Below are 27,856 nucleotides of genomic sequence, written 5' to 3' on the forward strand. Positions count from 1 at the left end.
CTGCACGCACAGTGCCATCTTTTGGCAAAAACGGGTTTCTACATTCTCATCCCCGGAGTTCCCAACCCTGCGTCATCTGGTTATTGTTTCCAGTGATTACTCCTGCTTAAATCTGTTTATCCAGAGTATGTAAGGACAGATGATAGTTTATTTTGGAGTGACAATGTGGACTGAGCCTGAAAGTGTCGACTTAAACTGAAACATGATTCACTTTGTCTCAGAAAACACCAGACTAATAATCATTCCTTCATTCTGGGAAATGATGCTTTAACAGATGGCAGGAGTTATTTCAGGGTATCCCATCTTGATGCATAATCAACCTCTTTCACTTCATTGAACTTTTTTTTTAAGTGCACTTTAAATTAATCTGAGTAAACTTGCAGGAAGGCAAATGAATGGAAACTACATGTACCTGTTACTAGGTGTTATATTCCTCTTTGTTTTTAGACTTAATTATTAAGTCTAAAAACATTTATAATTTATAATTATTTGATATAAAGTTAAAAAATATATCAAATGTACTTGTTTTTAGGAAATGCCGACATAAGCACATTAAATTAAACATATTTATTTGGGACTGTAACAGCTGCTGTTTGTTTTTGTTTTTCAGAGTGGACAAGACATTCTCCAAGGCCAGAAGCTTATGGTACGTGTTCCTTCTGTAATAAATGACATTCCTTTTGTTTCAATAAGCAAACACAGCCAATTAAAGTTAGAAATCTTAAAGCTTTCTTCTGTTGATGATCAATGTCATTGACTCACACCAGCTTTGTAATTTTTAAATGTGCGAATCAATGCAGTGAGTAGAGTTAAGTAAGATGAATGAGCCTGTAAAAGTTAGAGCAGATGGGCAGCAGCGGGGAAACAGATAGCCAGTCCGCCCTGCCATCTCTGCAGTGCTGGCAAGGTTGGAGTGCTGCTGCGAATGGCACATGGAGAGAGGCAGGGATCTGAGCATGCACACCTCCTGCCACTGCAGATACACGACACCATTTCTGAAAGCTTTTAGGTGTGGTGGCATGAGTGTCTGGCCCTCGTCCCCCTCTGTCTGAATGCAGCACATTAAACAGTGCTCCACCATAGTATCATCCTGCCTTCCCTCTGGAATACAAATGCAGGAGGATATCTTTTACCAGCCAGGCCTGCATTACTCAGCAGTGGCTGAGCTTGTTTGCACAGGCTGTCGTCCGGCCATCAGCTGCTGCTGCCTGAGACAGAATGATTGCACCTCTTTGTAAAGAAGGAGAGTAAACTCCGGACCAAAATAAAGATGAAGAGGAGGATCTAAAACAGGACACAAAAGCAGCACTGGAGATAAAAGACTTCTGGGCGTGAAGAGGAGGGAAGGAGGGGGAAGCAACTGACTGGATGAGGTGACGCTGCAAATAGAAAATGTGGGGCCTGCATTAGAAAGCCAAGATACGATAATACAAGTTCATCAGTCATACTCGTTTTTTGGCAATCTTCTTCAAATCAGGGAATAATTCAGCACTGCTTGAAAAATTTGGTGCAGTGTTTAAAGCTACTTTACATTAAGATCGCTGGTTATACCCAGCGGGGCAGATCATCTTTTATCAGCAACATTGGCGTTGCCTGGATAAAGCAACTGTGAAAGTGCCATCTGACAATCTTTTTTTTGAAATCAACAAGCACTGACAGTTCATGCATCCAACTGTATGTTGGACATGGCTGGAAATCTGAACTGTAAACTGTAAAAAAAAAACTGGCAGCAAAACTTTAACAGAACTCAGCAAAATGCCGTGCTCACCTTTCCGAATCGGAAGGCCAAGAAAACTCTGGTGAGTTTCTGATTGACTTGACTTTAGATAATGCTGATAAGAACTGCATGACTCCCCAGCCGTTTGGGAAACAGATTTTAATATACATACACAGGATTATCTTTGTTATCCTTCTGTTGTATTCATACTGTTTACAATATAGATCCAATGATTAGGTAGAATATTCTGTAATTCATGACAGGAGAGCTGACCGGATGCATTTAATATCACTAAGTCTTAAGATGAAGTCTTTCCACACTTGCTGCTGATTAAATCTTAAATGATCATCTTTCATCTGGTCATTGTGGGTCATACACAATAAGCTCATGATCCTCAAACCCAGTTTCCACACTCTGCGGGGGAGGCTTGTAATTGGTGATAATCCTGCCTTGCTAAGCTCCCTCGATGGGACGCAATGGGAGAGAAGGGTTAGTGTGGATAATGGCTATACTGAGATGTTGTATAAGAGTATCTCTCCTCTCTCGACTGAGCACATGTGAACATACATCCAAGTAAAAAGTGCACTCTGCTCTCCTATCCCTGGAGCAGCATGGATTATTGTAGCAGGCTGTGGGTTGTATAACTCGCTGCCCATTCTTTAAAACAAACCACAGATCCCACTCTCTCATCCATGCTTCAGCTCACCTGACCTTCATGCTGGACAGGTCTGCACTTTTGAACCACCCTTAGGTGCCACTTTTACTAGCAAGAAAAAAAAAATCAAGCTAGAGAGCACTGGTCTTTGCTTGAAACGTGGAAAGAAACAAAATGAGTCTTTTATTCTTGCCCATTAAACAAGCTTTGTTTCTTGCAAAAACAGTCTTTAAATGCATCTCTTAGATTGATAAGCTTTTCACACTCATCAGCTATAGGGCAAAGCTTTATCTGCATTCTCTATAAATCTGAATTTAACATGAACATGAAAGGGATAAAATTACATTTGCATATTTTTGCTCCGGCTTGCAGTGCCGTTTATTCATATAGATTGTTTCAGTGTGAGAGCTATTAGCCATAAAGATGTCTGTCTTCTCTGAATATAGTAAAACTAAATGGCATTTTCCATCCCTCCCTTATATTGCACCAAGAGAACAAAATACAGAATAAAAAAACAACAACAATAACAACTCAGCAGCCATGTCTTATGACCTAGTTCCTAAAAAAAAAAAATCTATAAACCTTGTTGTAAGCAGTTCCATGTAGGAACTACTATTTTCTCTATCCTGTACTACAATTGCGAGCTGTATCAGTGTGCAAATGTACATGTGATGGGAGGCTCATGGTAGTCATTGGGTGAGGGGATGTAAACAGTCTCCGATAAATTATAATGTAGTTCAGGAGACATAAAGTAGTGCCTACATGAGACTACTTGCAACAAGGTTTCAAGATGATTTTGAGTTTTTTATAAAATAAAACATTTTATAAAAAGGGGCAACTTAATCTAAAACAGTCTAGATCAATAAATAACATGAATTAAAGATAGGAAAAATGTATATATTTGATTTCAAGCTGCCCTCTTGAAATGTATAAGATGATTTTTTTCAGTATGTGAAACATGATATGCAACTTGCAGAAGTATGATTCTCGAGCTTGAGGATTTTTATATAATAATTTAATGCTCTGTATTTTTTGACCTGTTTGTTGAAGTTACTTTGTAAGCAAACTATATTAGACTTAAATTATCATTTCAATATGAGTATTTCATATGCATATTTAACAAAACGATGGAGCCTTGTTGTGTGTTTGTTGTCTTTTGGTTCCCTTATTGTTAGCCCTCTGGTGGCCAAAGTTAGTAGTGCATAGTTTTGGCACTTAATGAGCCCGTAAGTCAGGTAAACAAGTGTACTTGATGGGCATCTGTGGATGTTTTCCGCCACGGTGATCAAATCTGCTTTTTACTGTTTTATTCATTTCTTCCTTTCTGCTGAATAACCGTGCTATATATTTCCAATTGTTTGATGTGAGTTCCTATTCTATTTTTATGATGCTTTCTAAATCCTAGGCCTATTTCATCCCTGCTGTCTTTTTGGGGGAGGTTAGCTTGTAAACAGTTAAGAGGTGTCATTGTAAACACTCCTCTGTTTGTGTACACTGATTTCCCAAGAGATGTCGCTCCTCATCATCGTCTGACTGTCTCCTTTGCACATGCGCTCACCGCTGCATTGTGAAAACGGTCTCGGTGTCAGCTTGCTTGTACACGCTCATCCATGTATGTCAAGCCGATTCGTCTGGAAAAGCAGACATACTGGGAGAGCAAACTGTCAAGGCCGATCAGACCTGACTGTTTCTCTGTGTGTCTCCTTCTGTCTGACCTAATATAGCACCAAAGTGACAACCTCACCCCTGTTTCGAACCACCTCAATCCAATCCAATTCCTAAAATGTCATCCACCATCCAGGCCCAGCAGAAGATGTCTTATAAAAACATAAAGCTCAGAACGCAGCCGGCTGCTGAAGGTTGAGACGAGTCCCAGGCAACTTTGACTTGACATTTCCCATTTTGCTTTATCTGATTCGTTGAGATTTTCAGTACTTAGTTATTCCTCCAGCGATTTTAAAGTTCACTTATTTGCTTGCAAGTTGCTTTGCTGCAGTCACACTGCATAAGACAGGAGTTTAGGTATGAAAATGGCAGGAAAGGTTTTAAAGATGTGGGGCCTGTTTATTGACAGATGTCATGCAGAAATGATGAGCTAAGCCAGTGGGAGGAGGAGGCTGACTCAAGGCTTTTCTATTCTCTTCCTTCCTTCTTTCTTTTCTTTCCCAGGCCTAACAACTCTTGCATGATCGGAAGTTTTGCGAACAAATTCCTGATTGATAGGATATTTGTACACAGATAAAACCGTATGAAGTTAGGTGTCATGGACTACACTAGTAAGTCCAATATGTCAAGCACAAAAGAGCATAAAAGGACACTAGAGTGACCTTCTGTTGTAGAAAAGGCACATCTGCCTGATTGTGATTTCCCAGAGGGCTTGTTTCTAAGGAAATCTGCACAGTGACATTGTTAGAGATAAGGAAGCTGAAAATCAGGACTCATTGGTAGAGAGAACATCCTTTATTCAATACCAACTGCTATACCTGGCCTTTTATTGCCAACTGAATAGGGCTAGCTATGAGGGAAAGTGTAGACTCAAGAGAAAGAGCCTCCTCGTGCATCAGATTCCACAGACATCTTAACAGATTTATTTCGTCTGTAGCTTTTGATTTAACAAAGGATTTGAACCTTTTGAAGTTTTCAGCATAAAAAACACCCAGCACGCCCCTGCGGGCGGTTTATCCTTCAAGCTCGGGTCCTCTACCAGAGGCCTGGGAGCTTGAGGGTCCTGCGCAGTATCTTAGCTGTTCCCAGGACTGCGCTCTTCTGGACAGAGATCTCCGATGTTTTTCCCGGGATCTGCTGGAGCCACTCGCCTAGCTTGGGAGTCACCGCACCTAGTGCTCCGATTACCACGGGGACCACCGTTACCTTCACCCTCCACATCCTCTCGAGCTTTTCTCTGAGCCCTTGGTATTTCTCCAGCTTCTCGTGTTCCTTCTTCCTGATATTGCTGTCATTCGGAACCGCTACATCGATCACTACGGCCGTCTTCTTCTGTTTGTCTACCACCACTATGTCTGGTTGGTTAGCCACCACCATTTTGTCCGTCTGTATCTGGAAGTCCCACAGGATCTTAGCTCGGTCATTCTCCACCACCCTTGGGGGCATCTCCCATTTTGACCTCGGGACTTCTAGGTTATACTCGGCACAGATGTTCCTGTACACTATGCCGGCCACTTGGTTATGGCGTTCCATGTATGCCTTGCCTGCTAGCATCTTGCACCCTGCTGTTATGTGCTGGATTGTTTCTGGGGCATCTTTACACAGCCTGCACCTGGGGTCTTGCCTGGTGTGATAGACCCCAGCCTCTATGGATCTTGTACTCAGAGCTTGTTCTTGTGCTGCCATGATTAGTGCCTCTGTGCTGTCTTTCAGTCCAGCTTTGTCCAGCCACTGGTAGGATTTCTGGATATCAGCCACCTCCTCTATCTGCCGGTGGTACATACCGTGCAGGGGCCTGTCCTTCCATGATGGTTCCTCGTCTCCCTCCTCTTTCTTGGGTTTCTGCTGCCTGAGGTATTCACTGAGCACTCGGGCAGTTGGGGCCATATATATATATATATATATATATATATATATATATATATATATATATTTATTTATTTATTTATTTAATTTTTTTTTTTTTTTTTTTTTTTTTTAACCACCATTTGTGTTCTAGTTTCTTATTAGGAACTGCTGATTAGGATTTCCTTATCTGCCTTTCTGTATAAAAGGTCTTTTAGAGGAACAGTTCCCTGGGGAATGGAAAGCTTCTCAGACTTATCTGCTTTTTAAATTTTGCCCAGTATTTGCTTGGCACCAGAAACCGGTTCGCAAAACAGATTAGGGAAATTCATATGTTTATTTTTGTTACTTCCTTCTGGCACACAGATTAAGACACAAAGCTGACTCATAAGATCGTTTGAATTATGTTACATATTTTTTTAACATAACCTCCAGCAAAATAACATATTTTTTTCCAAGCAAGTCAGAAAGTCAGATCTTTTCATCTGGAAAAATTGCCTCTGAGTGAGAAATGACTTTACACCAGAGATAATCATCCTGCCATTTGTTTGAGTAGTTCAAATCAGTTTAAGGGGGTAGGGGAGGGTGTCCTTGGGAACACAGCCATTTCCAAGGACTGTTTCTGTTGTAATTCCTTGTGTCTCTGGCTGTTGGAGGACTTGTGTGTGCATTTGAGCAGGTCAAGTTACTTCTGTGCTGTACTACTCTTCTTTATCATCAGTGTTATATTGATATATGCGAAACAATATATCACGGCAGAATGTGGTTGTTGGGTCTGTGTCATACATTTATATGGATATAAATTTACAAAGACGTATGGTGCAGTTGATAAATGACTTGTGCTGTGAGATTGTAAACTGTGTGCACAAATTAAATGAGATCAAACCTCTGGCTTTAACTATTGTCATCACAAAAAGACACGTTGTATATTATCTGCTGTGTACCAAGCAGCAGTTCAGCAAACTTGTGAAGATACAGGAATATATAATCAAAATGAACTGAGCTTATGTTTCCCTCAAGCTTTTTGCAAATACCAAAAATATAGTCCTTTAACAAGACAACTTATAATTGCATAAGGATAAAATTGCAGAGCTGCGTAAGGACTTAAGGACCACGTACAGGATTATGCCTCAGGAACAGAGTGTAACTCCTGTGTTTTCTCTTCGCTTATTTTTGTGTTCATTTGTGACCTTTAACTTTTAGGTTTTGACTTTTATATCTTTAGTTTTATTTCAGTCTGAGTACCCCCAAACTACTTCGTTATATCCCAGAAACAGTTGTGGTTTGGGTTACAGTAGAGCTTTTTACAACATTAACCACATTAGAAGATTCTCCTTCATTTTCTGGGTTAACAGGATGACTCGTCCACACAGTTAATGACACATGAGACAATTTGACTAGAAATGTTTTTGTCAACCATCACAAACAAATGTAATTCATGAGAAAATCTGTTTGTCTTGAAATACATTTAGAATAGGACGGTTTTTTTTTTTTACATGCTCAGTATTTTTTATAACACAGTATGCTCTGTGTTGGTTCAAAGATACTATAATATCTGAATCCAACATTAATATAGCAGCAAGCAGCTATTTGCTCATTAGATACTTAATGGAGCATCTTTCACAGAAAATGATGTCACACTGTTCTGGTTTTTTTGCTGTTTTACGTTTTTATGGCCGACTCATCCATATGTGCATGTTAGTGGATCTGAGTTAATGTGAGTACCTGGAAATGTGTTGGCATTCATCAAATTTATAAAGATACTAAGGTTGACCTCTTACAGCACATTTGGAAAGTAAAACAGCAAAGCTTAGTGTGAGAGTTTCTGCTGTTGTTTTGTTATTCTCTGCTCTCTGTTCCATCCTAGGGATGTATTATGAAACCAGATTATTGGCTTAGAGGGCTATGTTGAGCTTAAAGTCAGAGTTTCCTGTGTCACGAAAGTAGCTTTCCTTTTATCTGACTATATCGCTGCGGTAACTTATGCTGAACATGTGTTTAAATCTAAAAACAGCTGGAAAACCTTTTAGCAGATTCTTTCATTTACAGCATGTTTTAATTGCAACATATATTATCTCCTGGGGCAATATATTTTATATAAACATCATCATAGGAGTTTGCATGTATTAATTTAATGAAGCAGAAAATGGATAGCTATCATTATTCCTAATTCTAATCTGCTGCTAATTCTCTTTTACACTGCTAGAGTTGCAGAACACAACACACCAAAATCACCTGTTCAAGCAACAAAATGCCCAAAACTTCACTTTGACAACAAACTAAAGCAATTTCTACGTGTCCTTAGGCTCAAACATTAGGCTATGGTACAGTAACATGTAATGTTTCAGAGCTCTAATGTGCATCTAGACCTTAGAAATAAACAGCAGCACAGAGAACCAAACTTGGCAATAAAGCTGTTAACTTGAATTAGAATGTTTATTTTACCACTCTGTGCAATAAGGTGCAAGATTAACAATTTTCTGCAGCATTAATCTTATCATCATCATCTGATAATGTCTGATTGGAGCAGGCTGCGCTCACGGGGATCGTTTCATGTGGAAGAGTCACACGACCTTCCAAAGGGCCCGTGGTTTTTGTGAGCCTGAAGCAGAAAGCCCGGCTTAACAGACAAAGTCGTTAGCTACCGTTCTGCTAACCACGTTCTCCAACTGTTGTTATAAGTTTTGTTGAGCAAGCTAACACAGAGAAAGCCTGGCTGAGCTGAACTTTGTTTGTAGTATACCCATCTAGTGTGGAAGTTAAGGCAAGGTTGAAGTTAAGAAGTGCAGTGAAAATACTTCTCAACAAGCATGATTTATGATGTCAATAATAATAATCTAAAAGGAAACAACCTAATACTTGACAAAAAAAACAAACAAAAAAACACCTCCCTTACTTCATTTGTCACTCAAAAAACAAAAAAAGAAAAACAGCTATTAGCCCTTGCCCTTTTTTGTGAGTTGCAAATGAAGTAAGGAGGTGTGGCTCACGCTGGCTGAAGACGGGAGTGCTCTAATGAAACATCCAGCTCTGAATGTTGTATACGTACATCACCTTTAAGAAAGACTATGTTATTATTATAATTAGGTCATATTTACTGTTTACTCTGCATCTAACTGGGACACTTAAGCACAAAGAGTTTCATGTCAGGGGAGAATAACAACTTGAATAAGCTTACATCTCATAGCAGCTTTATTCCCCCACCCTCTAATATAACCTCATTACCCACTTAAAATGCTGTATAATTATTGAACCACATCACAATCATAGTCACAGTAGGGTTCTGTAGAGGTATACTGCAGAGATATCATTATAGCGATGGAAAGTTTCCTCAAAGTTGAGTTGCACTTGGCACTCCTACTTTGCCTTGCAAACAAATTATGTGCTTGACTAAACAGCCAATTTGTTTAAGAGTGATGGGAGGCAGGGTTTAACATATCCAAAAACAGCACGAGAACACATCCGACATTGTGCCGCAGGAACTCTGATGAAGGATTTCTGATAGACTTTGATTCTCAGCTTTTGGATTTAATATTATATCACAACAACTGATTCTTACAAGACGCCACATGGGAGACTAGGACTATTGTGGAGGTGCGCACCATTATAATATATTTCTTTGCAGCCCTCCATAACAGTCCCAGTTTCTCATGTGGCCACTTGGGAAAATTCATTGCCCGCTTCTGTTTTACCAGTTAACACAGCTGATGGAGTAAAACATTTGACATAATTCACCACTGAACACACTGAACTGTATTATATATTTAATATTAATATCTATGTAGACAGTCTGTTGGAGATATGCCTTCAGTTATTCGTTCAGTGCTGTACTTCTTACAGCTCAGTGCTGTTTACAGTCCCTGCCCGCCCTCCTGTTCTACCCCCCTGAGGTCGACCACCACTAATTAAATCGCAACCTGTGGGAGACATACTTGTTATGCATAAATAACAATTAATTCAAATTTCCGAAGAGCAGCCATCTTCCCTGCTGGAGACCTCAGACGTGTAACTGATGTGAAATGCTTCTGTGATTAAACCTTTAGCTAGCCTTTTAGGTCACTAGCAGGTCACACATTGCCTCCCACACACATCATACAGATTACATTCTTAGCTGCTTGCAGGGCATACTTTGCTAAGCATGGTGATGCACATTTAAATTATAAGAAGTTTAATATTTTGTTGTATAAATAGAAATATTAATAGAATAATGAAACCTGCATCAGGAATAATGAACATCCTGTGGGATTTACAGGATTCACTTAGCTCTGGGATTATTTGATTTTATGTCTCAAAGGATTTTGGATTATTATCAAACTCTTCTTGGTTGAAAAATAGCTCAAAGTGAGATTGGAAGAGAGAGGGCGTGGAAGATGAGGACATTTTTTAGCGCAGCAGCAGCAATTCTCAGAGGATATGATATGGGGGTAGGAGAGCAGTGACCACAGGCCATTTCAGCGGCTAATGGGATGGGAATCTATTGCAGTTTGGGTCACTTACAGGGTATTTACTGATTCTGCTGAGGATGCTGAAGCAGAAAAGATGCAGTCAATTTAAAAACAACTATCACTGTCCACAGCAGATTTTTTTTTTTTTAAAAAAAAGCTCTTTGTGGCTATAAATTTTTTCCAGTTCTACTATTTTCTTTGTCAGTATTTGGTGTTCAATTATGTCTCAAGCTGTCATTGTAAATGCATATGCCCTTCATCTGATTGAAATCTGATCGAATAATCTGTGTTAACTTCATGGTAATCAGATTTTAAGCGGGACATTTAAGCAGTATCTGCTCTTATCGGATAATTCGCAACAAAGCTGTCACATTCCACATTTTCATTTTTTTTTTACCTACACCCCAGGTCACTGGGACCTTTAAAAAAAAAAGAACCAGATTTTCTTCACTTAAGCGTTAAGAAGAGAAAGAGATATTAGTGTCACAGTTCGAAAGAGCATCTCAGCAGATTATTGGTAATCTGGACATTTTTCAAAGTTTGTATTAATGATATAATAGACTTCGCTCTTTTCTCTTTTTTTAACCCAAGAAGCTTTTCGAGTTGAGAGGATTATTTGTTTTTATCACAATACACAGCTCTTAATGGTTCACAGTATGATGAATGTGCTGTAATCCTTTATTATCTCTTCATGTCTGACACACACACACACACACACGCACACACCGTTTGGTAGTTCAGGTTTACACTTTGAAAAGCTAAGTAATGGAACAATAGATTGACACTCCTCTGCATTAAAGTATTATTTAGCAGGGATTTATCTGTCTATTGGTGACATTAGTCGGAGGTCTGCTGGGAACTGTGGATGTCAGCTAAGTGATGGAAACGCACATGTATCTGGGGATTAAATGAGACTCATTACAGTAATTAAAAACCTTTCCACACATGTTTTCTCATCCTGCACAATGAGTGTTGGGGGAGGCTACGATGTCTGCTCATCTCTGGGTGCTTAATGTTGAACATAATCACCTTGTTCAAGTCCTATGATAATGAACATGAATGTGCATGTGGGTGGGTTTTTTTTTTCATGTGTAGCTTACGTTGGTTGCCACAGCAACAGCCCGAGCAGGCTTGTGAGGCAGTGTGGGGATAGAAGACAACCCCCTTTACCCTAACAATCTATGCTTTCTCTTTTTGACTGCAGACTTCAGTAGTTCTCAGTTGAATGGGAGGGGGGGGTCTCCTTCTTTGGAAGGGGGATAAGGGAGATTGTAAGTGGTATTGGTTGGGGGGTTGGTGGGTGTTAGTGTCGAGTGTAGGTTTTGGAGTATCGGGTTGTGTGTGAGAGCTGCAGAGCGGACAAAGAGGGTGGAGATGGAGGAAGTGGCAACTAAAGCGTGCACGTGTGTGTGTGACTGGGTGGGAGGAGGGAGAGTGAGGGAGGAGAATCGGAGAGGATGCTCACTGGGAGTGTGCGATAGTCTAAAGAGCTGAGCGTGAGGCCAGCAGGTGAACGACTGATGAGAATCAGCGAGTGATCGGGCTGGAGCTGGAGAATTAAGAATAATAAGAGCGAGAGAGCGAGAGAGTGAGAAAAGTACGAGGGAGAGAGAAGCTTAACTCTGGAAGGAGCGTGGACGGTGAGTTATCCGTCCGAGTGCCGGTCACTGGCTTGACTTCCCGGGGAGCGCCAAGTGTACAGCTGCCACACCACTGTGTGAGTAAGTTTCCTGCTCTGCTCCATGCAGGACATCAGTTTGCTCAGATGACACACAGGGACTTCTTCACACGGCTGATTTTTGTGCTGCATTGCCAACCAGCTGGGGTGTGTTATGTAATTTGTTGTGGTGTTGGGATAAGGCTGTGGCTTTATGCTGCAAACTGATCCGCAGGACGGCTTACATGGTAGTCCTACATAGAACCGAGCAGGTGTCCGCGAGCAGCAGCATGTTATTTGTGCTGCCCCACATGCTTATGATGAAGGACAAGTTCGTGCTGGACATTTGTTGGACTTTACCCTCATGCATGTTATTGTGATACTTTTCTGGAGTGGTGTATGCATATTATAAATTCCCAGTACACTGTCTTTTGTAGAATAATAAGGTGTGCACAATATGACTCCTATAGGGAGACATATGCTTCTAGTATTACCTAGATTTTTTTTGGGACTATACATTTTGCTTAAACCATTCATTCATTTTGTATAATTAAATGTGTGTGTGTGTGTGTGTGTGTGTGTGTGTGTGTGTGTGTGTGTGTGTGTGTGTGTGTGTGTCCTGACGATCTATTGAGCATTAGTTCTAATTAAGAGTTCAGGACAGCTGATGCCTTTTCCTATATTGTTCTCCCTTGGGAGAGCTCTTCGTGTGAGCCTGTTGAGAAAGAGCTTAGAAATATTCCAGTTTCATTTGCTGCAGGACTTTTCTTGATTGAAGACTCACTTGTTGTGTAATAGCAGGGCGGCAGCAGGGTGTACTAATGATTCATGCTCTGTTTTCTTCACCTAAATTTGAATGTGAGTGCTCTCAGGGCATGTGAAACCCGATTTCCATCTCAGCCAGTGTCCCTCTTGAGCAGCTCCGACCTCAGCATCCGACCATCCACTGCAGCTCCATACATTCACTCAGATAACTGAATACTTTGTCAGCACAGTCAGCCACATTATCTCTTTGAGAAATGACAATTTTTTTAAAGAGTGTTCCATTTTGTCCCCTGGAGTTGTTGAGGGCGTAGAGTAATACTTCTCTGCTTGCGGAGTGTCGTGCCTTTCGGCTGCTGGGGTACGCCGCACCCTGAACATATTTCATCGTAGCTGCCGTATCCTACTTTAATAATCGCCGGCAGACATACACATAATTCATGATATTATCGCTGATTCGTGATCAGTTCAGATTTTCTTCTGTGATGATTAATCGCTGTACGCATATGAAAAAGACTGAAATAAATTGCAGAAATTAAAAGGCTGCTGTGGAAACTGACCAGTTGTCGGTGTCAATACAGCACCATATTCATCAGAGGTATTGATCAGTCATCATGCTGAGAGAAAGCTGTTCTGGTAGAGATATTGAGTTTAGAACAAAAGATGTGTCACATTAGTATTGTTCAGTGTGTCGTTCTTCTGGATTAGAGATGCTTTTGTTTTGATAAATGTGAAAGTATTGGTCTTGTTCCCTGAGACCCCTGAGGTGTCTGTGAGGTAGATTGTGTGATAAAAGAAAAGGTGAAATCTTTTGGAAGTTATTGTTTCTTATACCATAAACAGCAAAGAAATCATGGGGTTTGTGTCAGATGTAACTTAGCTATAAAATTTGATACTGTTCAACAGATTTCAACCGCGATGACTATGATGCTGCAGATCAAACAAACCAGTTGGAAAACAGGATTTTGAAATTTAATATCAATTAAAAACTGATGTATTATTACTTTCTGATGTAAATTAGACCTTATTTTGTTGTCAGGTTGGAATGTGCTTCACTTAAAGAGCGATGTAACAGTAACCTAATTTCAAAAAGGTGACTTTACACCACTACAAGTACCTCGTACACTCCATACGACTTTTTTTTCTTGCCTAAAGAGATCAACAACATTTCCTGAGGCATTACCTTTTGTTGTCCTCTTGCTTGATCTCAAACTGGGTGACCTTTTCTGACCGAATGTTCTCTTCCATCTGTCTGATTTTAGGAAACAAGATGGGAGTGACCCCCGAATTTCTGCAACTCTAGAGCCCCAGCTGCTCCAGCCTAAGCTCCCATTCACCACCTCACCATTTCAAAAGGTAGGACTGGGGAAATTGAGTTTGCACTTTGACCGCTGACCTATATTAAAGACCTCTGTGTGACCCCCTCATTCTTTGATCTTTTTAACGTGTCTCAGCTGATCTTGTCTCCACACTTGCTTTTGTCTGGATGCACTTGCTCAGTGTTCTTGTGATGTGTTAGACCCAGTTTCATGGCGTGTTACTTTGATTTCTATCCTTGCTTTCTTTTGTGTAACTTGTGGTATTAAAGCACACAGAGCTCTGTGTCTGGATGATTATGTTTGACTGATTCAATTAATAGAAATCTATTTTTAGAAGGAAATTGTCAGCCGGATGCTGACCATTTTTAAATTGAAGCCTAACAAGCCTGATTCCATCAGAGCAAACAAATCAAAGCCTGAATGAGTCATTTTTAAATCAAAACACTAGCTTCTTCATGCCCATCATCATCCATGAGGTGTAACCTAATTGGAATGTCAATTATGCATGATAACACTGAGTGGGGCTCAATTATTACACAGTTGTTTTATGCTTTCCTGAGCCTTGCTTATTTTCCTCTGGGTTTTCATAAGGCTAAGCTTCAGTGTGAAGATTTGTGCTCTTCCATTTCTTTAATGCCTGCGGTTTATTAGCTGTCATGTCATTTTCAGATTCATCACATTCAGCTTGCCTCCTGTTCACTAAAGCATTTTTTTGCCTTTATGAATCAGCTATACTAGAACTGATATTCTTTCTTTCAGCAAAAATGGTTTGAGGAAATACTAAATTGCTGTTATTGAAGGTGTAGGAAAAAGGGCCAAAAGTGAAAATGAAATAGGAGGAAATAATTTCAATAAATCTGTTTAGACTGTCACGTCCGTAGCAAATCTATTTTGCTGTCAGAATCTTTATGCTTACCTTTAGCACTTCTGTGATTGATGTGAAAACCTGGCAGAGATATTTTGGGATCTTAGAAACTGAATAGCTCCTAGCTCCTCGGTGATTAAACGACAGGAACAGTGTCACTCGTGTCGGATTGCTTTCAAAAGATCCCTCGCACTTTGGAACGGGCTTACAGTTTTCACAATCTGCCTTCATCTGGGGAAAGCAGGGAGAGTAGGAAGAGAAAGGGATTAAGAATTCAGGAATTCAGAGATTGGATTGCTGAAACCATCATTCCTGATCCTTGCAGCATGCACCATCTGTAGGTAAAACAGACTTACCAGTTAGTCGAACATTTTGTTTGACACTTACACATTTAAGGATAGCAACTCCCTTTTTGCACATTTTAATTGAGGAGAAAGTAGAAAAAGGGAAAGCATGGAAAGAGTTTTAGGGACAGCGTGGTAATGTGGTGTGCTGTAGTACAACAAGGGCTCAGTGGAGCAAGACTCCGAGGAGTGTATCACTTTAATTAGAGCCCTGCGAAAAGCAGGTCAATCTGCAATTAACCCCATCAGCTCTTATGGCCATTGCCTGATTCAAACTGAACTGTCCTATTAATAATCTTGCAGATTTCTTAGAGATGTAATGCAAAACTCTAAAAGTGATAGTTTTCAAATTTTGGTGGCAGAAACGGCCGAGATAAAAAAAAAAACTAAAAAAAACAACTAACTGAAACATCCTACTCACCAGAACCGTAGTGCTTAAAGAAATAAGTGTATTAGTATACCAAAACCAAGAGTTGAAATAATCATGAACTGTTGTCCACTGCTCTTGGAAAGGGTTGCATGAGTAATTATGGGTGAGCTTTCTAATGAAAACATGTTTATGTCATTTACAACCTTTTTTTACTGATTTGTTACACCAGTCAGGGTGACTTTTTACAGAGCTCTGTAAATTTGAGATGTCAGGAAATATCTTTAATGGCCCTGGAATGAAAATGCAGAACAAAGAACCAGACTTCATGTGAATTTCACATTCACGTGTATCCATCTGATCCACTTCATGGAGCTGGTTGAAGTTTTAATGAGCTCTGCGAGGATGTACGGCGTTGCAGCTGATAAGTCAAGAGGAGCAAGAGGAAGCCTCTTTAATTTGTCTCTTGTCATAATGGCGATCCTATTAGCTCTCATAATGAAAGGTCTGAGCTCTACACCTGCACTGTGTGTGCTAGCTTGGCTCCCTGGGGATCCCCTCATCGCCTTCTCTTTGTCAATTTCTGCAAAAATGAGATGTCTTGTTTTTCATCAAAAGATTGTTCCTTTTTATTACTTTCATTCTACCATTGGTTTGCATAGTTTTCTAACATCTACTTTATGCTATATCCTGATTCTAGTGTAATAGGTGATCTGTAAACAGGACATAGTTGCAGCTGTTGTCTGTGACCGTAGAACGGTTGGACTCCACCTCTTGCCACCTGTCAGCCTAAGCCAGGATACAGATAGTAGTAAAGACAGAGGTGGTTGGTATAAAATTTGGAGTTCTTCCTGCAATGCTTTTGAGAGATAGAGAGCGACAAAGAGGGATCAGCAGAAGGCTAGACACCTCCAGCTTCAGTCAGAGGATTACTTCTCAGCTTTAAGCAATAGCAGGTTTGCCTGCAACCTGAGACATAAACTTGCAGATAATCTTGTATGCTCAGAGCACACACTGGGAGAGTCTGTGGATCTTGTCACCAACTTTGTCTGATCCAACACTTTGTCAGTGATGCTTGCAAACAGCGGCGATGCAGCTAGGATTTTGCCATTTCAGAAAGGCACAGCAGTCATGGAGCGTTTAATCCAAATCTGCTGAAGTCAGTGACACTGGGACATCTTTGAAGCTGCAGGACTTTTTGTCAAGGAGAATTAAAAATGGCTAAAAATATTGACAAACACAACTATGCTCCAATGGTGACAAAGACACACTGGAAGAAACCCAGCAATGTAAGTAGCTTTATTTTAGGAACATGCTGCATACAAAACATCAACAAATGACAGACAAAGTGGAGAGGACGCCTTTAAGTTAAGGCACAGACAGTCACTCCAAACTAATGACATATCTATCTATATATCTCTATATATCTATATATATCTCTATCTCTCTCTCTCTCTCTCTCTCTCTCTCTCTCTATATATATATATATATATATATATATATATATATATATATATATATATATATATATATATATATATATATATATATATATATATATATATATATATATATATAATATATAATATATATATATATATATATATATAAAAAAACACCCAGCACGCCCCTGCGGGCGGTTTATCCTTCAAGCTCGGGTCCTCTACCAGAGGCCTGGGAGCTTGAGGGTCCTGCGCAGTATCTTAGCTGTTCCCAGGACTGCGCTCTTCTGGACAGAGATCTCCGATGTTGTTCCCGGGATCTGCTGGAGCCACTCGCCTATCTTGGGAGTCACCGCACCTAGTGCTCCGATTACCACGGGGACCACCGTTACCTTCACCCTCCACATCCTCTCGAGCTCTTCTCTGAGCCCTTGGTATTTCTCCAGCTTCTCGTGTTCCTTCTTCCTGATATTGCTGTCATTCGGAACCGCTACATCGATCACTACGGCCGTCTTCTTCTGTTTGTCTACCACCACTATGTCCGGTTGGTTAGCCACCACCATTTTGTCCGTCTGTATCTGGAAGTCCCACAGGATCTTAGCTCCGTCATTCTCCACCACCCTTGGGGGCATCTCCCATTTTGACCTCGGGACTTCCAGGTTATACTCGGCATATATATATGAGAGAGAGAGACATTTATAGCACACTTGTTTTTGTTCAAGCCCAAAGATAATATCTAGCAAAGCAGTTCTCATACTCATAATCCATCTTATGTGTATAGATTTATGAGTCTTATAACACTTACTTCTCATACTATTTATTGAAAGTAACACAATTCATATTCAAGTTATACTTATTGTTATGTTCCGTGAGTATAATGCGAAAGCTCCCACTTTTATGAATAAATCATAGTAAATTTATAAGTCTTATTAGACATAATATTTGCATTTGTTTTCCATATGGGAATCTCTGGCTAAACCCAGAGCTATTTACTTTCAGGGTTTGTGGCGGACTATTGTTTGCACATGGTGGAGGACTTTACTCACAGTCACACTGAAAGCCAAGACACGATTGCTCTGTACACAAAGTGTTTGACTTTGTCAGGCTTTACTGGCTGAACTTTTCAGCCTTTTACTTAATTACCGAAAACCAATATGTCCACGGACAATTGTTTTTCATCATTTTTTGCAATATTTATTGTCATTATGCTCACATGACATATGCGATTTGGAATGTGATGTCCAGACAAACTGTGGTTCGTTCTAAAGAAAGGGGTCGATTTTTCATTTTCCTGTCGGTCACACGTGACGGTGAGATGTGACAAGATCATGTTCTGCAATAAGGTAACATGTTTATTAAAATAAATATGAGCTTAGACGTTGGCTGTTTTAAAAGTGGTGGGAACATCTGGCTAAGAATGTGTAATTTACCAGCTTTACGACATCTGCTCTACTGTAGGCTTTCCTAAATGTAAACTTTACCGCTTCTTTTAAGGTCAGTTTGTCCTCATGCTTTTAACAGCTCAAACACATTCCTAACCATGTCAGGTTTGTATCAAATAACACCTAATTAGTTAATTTTAAGGCATTTCTGGCATCTTTCAGAAGACTTCTACAGAAAATGTTGCATTATTATACTTTTTGAGGGGTTTTCAGAGACCTTAACTGTAGACGTAAAATGTTGACTATATAGACCTCTTGCCCTCTAAAAGTTTTAAAAAGTCTATTTGGAATTTTGTTTTGAAAGATGTTGGGTTATTAACAGTTGTAAAGAGTGAATAGAGCTCTCTGAAACATAAAGAGCATCACTGACACAAATGCACATACCGGGATTTTTTTCATGTCTAATAAGCAGTGCATAGAATGTTGCACACACATTATCTTGAATTAATGTAATCCCATCATGCAGTATTGCAAATATAGCAGTGAGATCTGACACCCTAACAATAACCATGTAAAGGCGGTGTTCCAGAGATGTTTTTTTCTGTCACTGGATGGAGTGTGATGATTTTAAAGTGTTGAACTCAGCGAACCTTCACTAACGCCTGTCAAAGGCAAACTAACCTCTGCACTCAAGACAAAGAAGCCTAAACATTGAATCTTATTCTCCTCTCTCCAGACCCCAGATTTATTTGAAATGATTGAAAAGATGCAGGTAAGATGATAAAAGATCGCATCTCTGTATTTTGTCTTGGCTCTCTAAGCTGTGCTCAATAAGCAACTAACCAGCCAGTGTCTCTTCCTAATTCTGCAACACTTTGGCTCTCCTTTGCTGCAGTACTCATAATCTCTCTGAACATGAGAGGGATTTTGAGTATTTTCAGAGGAGTGTTGTCAATGTGTTTGTCTCGGTGTCTTTGTTAACGTTCTGGTTGAAACTTTAGCTTGCCGAACTGTAAGCTCATTATCTCACCTCAGAATCTATTTCCTGGTTTCTGACGACTCTGGAAGGATGTTTTCTGTATTCATGCTTTCCCAATGACAAGACATGTGTTTTATAATAGAACATCTGTGCATTATTTTTTTAAATGCACATTTATCTTCTTTTTAAAAAATATGAATTGCAGTCACAATGGTGCTTCACTATTCACTACACTATTCTTTCATGTTTGGCAGTAATTCTTCTTTTGCATGGGACGTGACGCAGGATTGTCTATTTCCACTGGCAATGTATTGATGGACAGTGTATTGATGACTGCATCGTCTTCCATGATGGTCGGCGCCATCATCTAGCCTTGATTTAGTAACGCTGCATCTCTTTTTCTGCATCGATCCTCCTCACTCTCTTTTCACGTAGACACACCCCATGTGCAGTTGTACGACTGTCACTTATAAATCTTTTTAACCCCAAGACTCTTATTCACACTTTTCTGCAGTGTGTTTAATAAAGTTCTCTGTCACTTCCAGACTCACGTCTGTAACGTCTTTCACTCTCCTCACTCTGAGGACCATAATGGATCTCTTTCTGTATTTTTCCATCTGTCCCTTTTTTGACTTTGCTTTGTTGCCTGCTGCACATCTCTGGGGAAAACTGAGCTGTTACATAATGAGTTTGATCTTTTTTTTTTGCCTTTTGTTTATGTCACAGTTTGTGTTCATAGATTGGTTTTGTGCTTGACTTTAGGTATTTGTGGACTTCCATGCCACTTTGTGTGACCCTCCTGTCCTTTTGTAACCTGCTTCTCTTACAGGGGAACAGGATGGATGAGCAGAGGTGCACCTTTCCTCCGCCTCTTAAGGTATAACTCTTCATGTAGCAACACAAATTATTCATTCTCACTGTCCACGGCTGCTCCACCTTATCTTACTCTGACAGACATGGCAATTATTTCAGCATTCAGTATTACAACGTGTTCTTCATAATGCACTGAAACGCCCATGTTCCATACAGGAACAAGCAAGTGGGATGCTAAGCTCTGTAGACTAAAGTTCTGAAAGGGGCTTTTGAACACATAATTATAAAGTGATGAAGCATTTTATATCACCAGTGTGCCAAATAGTCTTACTTTCATTAAGGTGTGCATTGCTGGCTGATTTCTGTGTCATTGCTAAACAGATTTTCATTGCATAACTGTTATGCAATTACTCTGAAACAGTGTCCTTTGGGAATGTAAAGTCGTTATTATTTTGTTGTTATTGTCCTTCTTCGATGAGGAAACAAAGCATTTTTCTTTTTTTTTCCAGACTGAGGAGGATTACATACCGTACCCAAGTGTCCATGAGGTACGAAGCTGTGTTGCAGTATTATTGTTACTATTATTATTTTATTCCAATAAAAGCATAGAAATATTGAAAGCAGTTGACTCAGTGTTGTAGACATCCAAAGTCTCAATAAAATGTTCATTTAAGCCTCAAAAGACTAGCTGTGATCAGAAATTTTACGAGCATTCTTATTAAACTAGTAAATACTCAGGCTAATCGAATCTCATTTTAATTTAATTTTTTAAAATTTTTTAATTTTTTCTCAAGTCAAATTTTTAGTTCATTGTCTATCTCTGAGAAGTAACCTTGTGTTTCATTGCTATTTTTTATTGAAACAGGTGCTGGGGAGAACGAGCCCCTTTCCTCTTATCCTCCTGCCACAGTTTGGGGGCTACTGGATTGAAGGGACCAACCATGAGCTGAGCCAGGCTGGAGACACGGAGCCTCTCCAGCCTCTGTCCCCGAACACTCGGACCAAACTGGAATGTAACACCCTGGCTACGCTCTTCAGGAAACATTTCCTGGGCAAGGTTCGCTACTCTGCACATGACAGAAACACATGGAGCTGCTGACAAGTAAACTGTAGTTTGCATATTAAGTTAAATCAGCTTTGCATTTGCTGATTTGCAGTCCTGGCTAAGGGCTCCCCTTGTATTGCCTCTTCTGCAGCTCTATTTTAAACCTACTTAACTGAGTAAGTTACCATATTTAGCATAGTTTTTAACCATATCATCTGTGACATTTCGATGTCCCTGATAGATTATATTTAGCTGGATGCATTTTAAATATCTCCCCCATTGCTCCCCCATTATATTTGTCAAATTCTCTTCTATTTCATGGTTAAAATTACAGTTAATGAGAATATTAATAACTGTACTAAGTTAGTTAAATTACTACAATTTTTTCAGAGATTTGTTTTCTTCCACAGTGATATTGCCAAAGTCATATTCACGTCATGTTCTCATTATAACAGCTTCCTTCCTCTTCAAATGAGTCTCATTGCTGTCATGAAATATTTTGCATTACTTCTTCTTCATTACAGTAATGGGACAAATAGGAAATAAGCAAATCTCTGCATAATAAAGTACAAACAGTAAGCCTGCCTCACAATTAGGCACCTCACACACTGTGGCTAATGAAGATGCATTACACTTTGCAAGTGTTCTTGCAAACACATAATACCAGCAAACAAAATTGGTTGCATGTAGCAGAGGACGAGTAAACAAAGGAACTCAGACAGGAAATGAATGAACTGGAGCACATTTACCCGTGTTGTGCACATGTGTGCCTCTTTATGACAGATACTAATGGTGGTACTAATGTATGCTGTGCCCTTAGGAACACTTTAATTACTATTCAGTGGACAGTGTCCTTGGACATCTGGTGTTCTCCCTAAAATACGAGGTGATCGGTGACCAGGAACATCTGCGTCTAATGCTCAGGTAACACTTAATTTTCATGCAGGGTTCAGTACAATGTTGCCCAATTGTCTGAGAAAATCAACAATTTAAGTCTGCCTGGTTACTTCATAATCTGAAGTAATTAATGTGTAAGATTTTGCCTCTTTTGTGAACAACAAGCTCTAGCTACAGAGTAATTTTTTACCCCCTAAATTGCCCAGCATTGACCGGACACACACATCCGCCTGGGGTGTTATCATAAGAGTCGTAAAGCCAGCAAGAGTGTCAACAGCTCTGTAATTTCCACAGAAGAGTAACAGATGGACTATTTTGGCCAGTTAGTGGGTGGGGATGGTGAAAGGGAGAGAAGGCAAAGAGAGGCAAGGGCGGGGAGCTTTGACCATGGTCCATACCGGATCATCTCTGCACCAACTGATAGATTCTGAGAAACGCTGCTTCGTGTTATATGGCTATAAAACCCACACTAATTACTTTATGGCTTCATCAGGACCAAGCTGAAAACCTACCACGATGTGATCCCCATTTCCTGTCTGACAGAGTTTCCAAATGTGGTCCAAATGGCCAAGGTAAGAAGCCATTTTTATATTTTTTGTCTAAAGATAAGCTGCTGTGACACTTCCAGCACATTCTGACATTATTTCCCACGGCTTTTTTAAATTCAAGCTTGTCTGCGAAGAGGTCAACGTGGACCGCTTTTATCCTGTCCTTTATCCCAAAGTAAGTTCTGGATCACAGATTTTCAGGGTTTTCTTTCTAGGCCCAGAAGTATGAGCTTTCAGCATCTGGTTAGATTTTTTCACAGCTGCTTTAAGCAATATCCTACAGTTGAAGGGGAAATGATGGAATTTCATATTTAATAATATACTGCAAGCCTCATATTACCTTCAGTCAAACTTTTCAGTACATCTTTGAATGGGATTGAGGTTTTTATCAACCTTTGCACTGAAGCATGTTAGCAAAAGAAAAATGAGAGAGAGAAAAGAAAAGGAAAAAAACATCTTGTATACACAGGAGAAATAAATCATATATGCAGATAAATATAATTAGATATAGCCATATACATCTTCTTTAAAGTTATATCTGTGATTTTTGCAGGCTTCAAGACTTATTGTTACTTTCGATGAACATGTGATAAGCAACAATTTTAAGTTTGGAGTCATCTATCAAAAGTTTGGACAGGTAAGCAATAAAGCCTGGATGTGATCAGGTGCAAAAGCAGTGTTGTAGAAGTACTTGCATCCATTTTTAAGGAAGCTTATTATACTTGGTCCTCTGTGGTCTTAATTATGGCTTTCACTTAAGCCCAGTCATTGTGGCTGCCTTCAGCACACCCTCTCATTTTCTGAGGCAATCACAGCCCTCTTGTTTACTATGTGGGGTGGCAAAAGAGGTGTTGAGTGCTTTTCTACCTTTAAATCGAGACATCACTGTGTAGAAATCTTTTCTTTTGATTTTGCAAATACTACAGAAATTGAAATGTATTGTTAAACATGTTAAATGATCTAATTGGCCTTCTCACAAAGATAGAAAAGACCCTCTTACATTCAGGAGGGATGTTCAGGCATGATCAAATAGGCTCACTGCACAGAGAAAGCAAATCATAAATAGTGAAATGAGCCGTGGGACCTTGTCCCAGGTATTGTTAGCATCCCTTTGTTTTAAAGGAGGCATTTTTATTCAGATCATCGCTCTAGTTACTGACAATTGATAATCAGCAGTCCATCACAATCATAATGTTTCCTAAAGCCTTATTTCAAATGTTCTACCTACTTTTGTAATTAATTGGAACAACCTCTGCTATCTCAAATGCAAATGCACCGTGTCTGAACAAAAGTGCAAAACACACACTGGATACACGTTGTCTCGCTTCTAGTTACTGACCCCAGTGATCTGTTCCAGAAAAAAATAACACTTGCAACATACAGCTCTCACTGTGCCACTGCTGACTATTTAGCAAAAACAATTTTACCTTACCATAATTAGTTTTCCCTTTTCTTCTCAGATATCGTCACTGTCATTAGGAACCTATCTGCAAACTATGCAGTACTCATACAAACTGTTCTCATCGTTCTGCAAAAAGCTCGCTCGCTTATTTATTTTTAAAATTAATTTTATTTGTTACAGACTTCAGAGGAAGAGCTGTTTGGCAACAACAAAGAGAGCCATGCCTTTGTAGAATTCCTGGAGTTTCTCGGAGAGAAAATTGAGCTGCATAACTTTAAAGGGTAAAGTCCTCACAGTGGTTTGAATGCATTCGATATCCCCCATCTAATATTTCATAACATAATGCCACTACAATTTACATCAGACTAGCTTCATGAAAGGTGGTGACGCTGCTGCAGTGATGGTGGAGAATATCCTCCTAGACATGGTTCTGTGTGCTTGCAGTTTCCGCGGAGGGTTAGATGTGACTCACGGGCAGACTGGCACAGAATCTGTCTACTGCAACTACCGCAACAAAGAGGTCATGTTTCATGTGTCCACAAAGCTGCCTTACACAGAGGGGGACACCCAGCAGGTACTGTAATGCAATACCAGACTAACACACCTTTTATGATTCAAAGGATGGTTAGGCAGGTTCCCTCTGGGCATCACAGAACCATATTTTGCATATGTGCATCCCTGTTGTGCAAAAAGCCTGCAGTATAAAATTACAAAAAGAACCCAAAACAACACAACTCCCTGGTATTTGAGATATATTACTTCAGCAAATGCTTTGGTGTCTGCGTCTGTGAGCAGCACTCATTCCTCGAAGTGATTTAAAGCTGAGATGTAGCACTGCATTGCTCACGCAGCAACTTTTTTTTCTCTTTTATCTCACACATTCACACAAAAACTGAGGATTGCAAGATGAAAAATGCTATCATTTACTATCAAACCATCCACAAACAGAGATAAGACCAATGCCTGTATGTTCAGCCTCTCCTGCAGCAGTGAGTGCTACATATGGGCTACTTTGAGCAAACTGTTTCTGTGGAGGTTGTCATCGAGGAAACAGCACCCCCTGGTGGTGTTTCATAGACTTAGTAGTGTAAAGATTCAGACTTTGCCTTTATTTGGTGCTAGAAATTAAAGACATTTGTGTAGTCTTTTCTTTTTTAACGCAAATGCTGTGTAATTGTCATCCCACTTAATCCTTTTAGATGTTTTCAGTTGGAAATATTCCTGGTTAGCTAGCTTTGTGTTATCAGTAATATGATACTAACAGTAATCAGTAGAAAAACCAGTTGTTTTTCCAGGGAGGGAGTTCCAGGGAGCATTAACTTTGTTCATACATTTCATCTAATGCTTGGCATTTGTCTCCTTTCATTATGTCAATTGTTACATGAGAAAATAATCATTTACACCCTTTTATATAAAATATGTATATATATTTATGTATAAAACTAAGTTGCTGTTGGGCTGTTATGTTGCAGTTGCAGAGAAAAAGGCACATAGGAAATGACATTGTCGCCATCGTTTTCCAAGAAGAAAATACTCCCTTTGTACCAGACATGATCGCCTCCAACTTTCTCCACGCTTACATTGTAGTCCAAGTGGTCAACCCCTGCTCCGACAATGTTCTCTACAAGGTAACCCGCTTCCTCTCATGTATGACGTTTTCTCCTGAAAGCATTTATTGCACTTCATCTTTATCTTCCTTTCTAGGTGTCAGTTACAGCACGGGATGATGTACCTTTCTTTGGCCCCGCCCTCCCAAACCCTGCCATCTTTAAAAAAGTAAGAAGATGAAGATCTTTGACCTCACTGATCATCTTTTAGTTTCCGAGAAGATGCCTTACCTCACTAATCCTTTTTTGCAGGGCCCCGAATTCCATGAATTCCTTTTTACTAAGCTAATCAATGCAGAATATGCCTGCTACAAAGCTGAGAAATTTGCCAAATTGGAGGTAAGTTTCTAAGAAAGACTTAAAACATTTTACGTCTTTTGACAGCCTTAAAAATTTTATTTACTTCCCTCTGCCTCATTTCTCTGTGTGTGTGTGTGTGTGTGTGTGTGTGTGTGTGTGTGTGTGTGTGTGTGTGTGTGTGTGTGTGTGTGTGTGTGTGTGTGTGTGTGTGTGTGTGTGTGTGCGACAGGAGAGAACACGATCGGCCTTGTTGGAGACTCTTTATGAGGAGCTCCACTTAAACAGCCAGGCCATAATGGGTGTTGGAGGAGAGGACGACAAGCTGGAAAATGGGAATGCTGGAGGAGGAGGCTTCTTTGAGTCTTTTAAGGTAACTGGAAAAGCAGAGGCTGGAGCTTCAGGTCGACAGCTTCACTGGAACTCTCAGAAAGAAAAAGTTGAAGCTAGTTTGCATATTCAAAGTCTTGTTTTAGAAACTAGGGTTTTATGTTTTACTTGCACAAGCAAAACAAAAGGAGCTTTCTTATTTACATCATTTAAATTCAAGCTCAGCAGCTTAGCTTAGCAAAAACACTGATAAAAGAGAGAAGCTCCACCTGCCTCAGAGGCAAACAGTGTTCTCAGACAACTCAGTCGTTTTATTCCATACAAAACCAGCGATTTCTGCCCTTGGATAATGTATTAATTAGTAAGTTTTAGAGGTGCCAGTATGCTCTTTGTTTCTAGCCTTTATGCTGATCTGAGATAACCCACTGCTAGCTGTGACTATACTGCAGACAGATTTGAGACTGATTTTCTGATCTAACTCCCAACAGGAATCAGTATATTTCTCAAAAATGTCAAACTTTTAGTATTAAATTACATTTTAATATTAGCCTGTAAAGTGGCATCTCTAATTAGTATTCATTGTTACCTGTTGAGAGATGTTTTTTTTATGTGAACATGAGCGCGACTTCTCTCTGGCAGTATTTCTCTTCTGTTCTTGTCTATATGCAGACTGAGCTGTAGAAGGTTTTTCTTAATCTGTATCTGAATGAAGAGAAGCTCTGCTGCTCTGTCCTCCTGGAACATACCGCTCTCTGCTTCCCAGCTTTTCTTCTTCATGCTTTATAGTTGTTTTGTGATTCGCCACGTTTCAGTGCCACCGCTCACGTATCTATATGGTCCTATCATCTTCATGTGTCATAATTTGGGGAATGTGGATGGAACGGATAATTTCCTTTCATCATCAGACGCCTCTGCCTCTCCACATTATTTCATGCTCGTAAAAAGGTGCACTGGGCTTTAAACTTCTTCTGGCTCTGATTAGACTCAGTGTGGTCAGACATCTTTGAGCCACTTGGCCCTTCTACTTCCCACTCTCTTCTCTTATCACCTACCTAAATAAAAATGACTCATCTGAACCTCCTTCAGGCACTAAAGCATACTAGTGTTCTCTGTCGCTTTCTTGTCTGTTAGAATTAGAATCTGGCCAGTGCTCTCTGCCTGTAGTGGTCAGTGTTCAGGGACAGCCCCCAGGCTCCTCTTGGCCTGTTCAGTGATACCGAGGGGTCAGAGAGGTCAGCACCATCTGAATGTATCTCCTCCTCCTCGTCTCTCTGTAGAGGGTGATGCGCAGCAGAAGCCAGTCTATGGATGCCATGGGTCTTACTTTCAAGAAGCCGCACACAGTCTCCACTAGCCTGAGCGGCAACTTTAACCACAACCCCGCAGAGAGCCCTAAATTCCCAGGGATAGTAAGTACAGTCCCACTCCTCCAGTACCTACGGCGAGGTGAGCCTCGCTGCTTCTGCCTCCCCC

General features: G+C 40.1%; 1 protein-coding gene across 4 annotated transcripts in view; it reads left to right on the plus strand.

The window, feature by feature from the left end:
• LOC309697636 (rap1 GTPase-activating protein 1-like) overlaps positions 1-27,856 on the plus strand; it is a 44,938-nt gene that overhangs the window by 12,374 nt on the left and 4,708 nt on the right. For 2 of the 4 annotated variants that reach the window (XM_082519701.1, XM_082519702.1), the window contains exons 2-18: positions 611-646; positions 14,009-14,102; positions 19,202-19,237; positions 20,274-20,321; positions 20,767-20,805; positions 21,123-21,314; positions 22,123-22,226; positions 22,693-22,771; positions 22,869-22,922; positions 23,301-23,384; positions 24,330-24,430; positions 24,594-24,723; positions 25,622-25,777; positions 25,854-25,925; positions 26,009-26,095; positions 26,286-26,426; positions 27,661-27,792. In XM_082519701.1, the coding sequence (XP_082375827.1) occupies positions 611-646; positions 14,009-14,102; positions 19,202-19,237; positions 20,274-20,321; positions 20,767-20,805; positions 21,123-21,314; positions 22,123-22,226; positions 22,693-22,771; positions 22,869-22,922; positions 23,301-23,384; positions 24,330-24,430; positions 24,594-24,723; positions 25,622-25,777; positions 25,854-25,925; positions 26,009-26,095; positions 26,286-26,426; positions 27,661-27,792 (1,585 nt within the window). The remainder of the gene's footprint in view (positions 1-610; positions 647-14,008; positions 14,103-19,201; positions 19,238-20,273; positions 20,322-20,766; positions 20,806-21,122; positions 21,315-22,122; positions 22,227-22,692; positions 22,772-22,868; positions 22,923-23,300; positions 23,385-24,329; positions 24,431-24,593; positions 24,724-25,621; positions 25,778-25,853; positions 25,926-26,008; positions 26,096-26,285; positions 26,427-27,660; positions 27,793-27,856) is intronic. The other 2 variants (XM_082519703.1, XM_082519704.1) reach the window with 1 other exon arrangement.

Source organism: Aulonocara stuartgranti (assembly GCF_965226115.1).
Source record: "Aulonocara stuartgranti genome assembly, chromosome: 20".
Lineage (NCBI taxonomy): Eukaryota > Metazoa > Chordata > Actinopteri > Cichliformes > Cichlidae > Aulonocara > Aulonocara stuartgranti.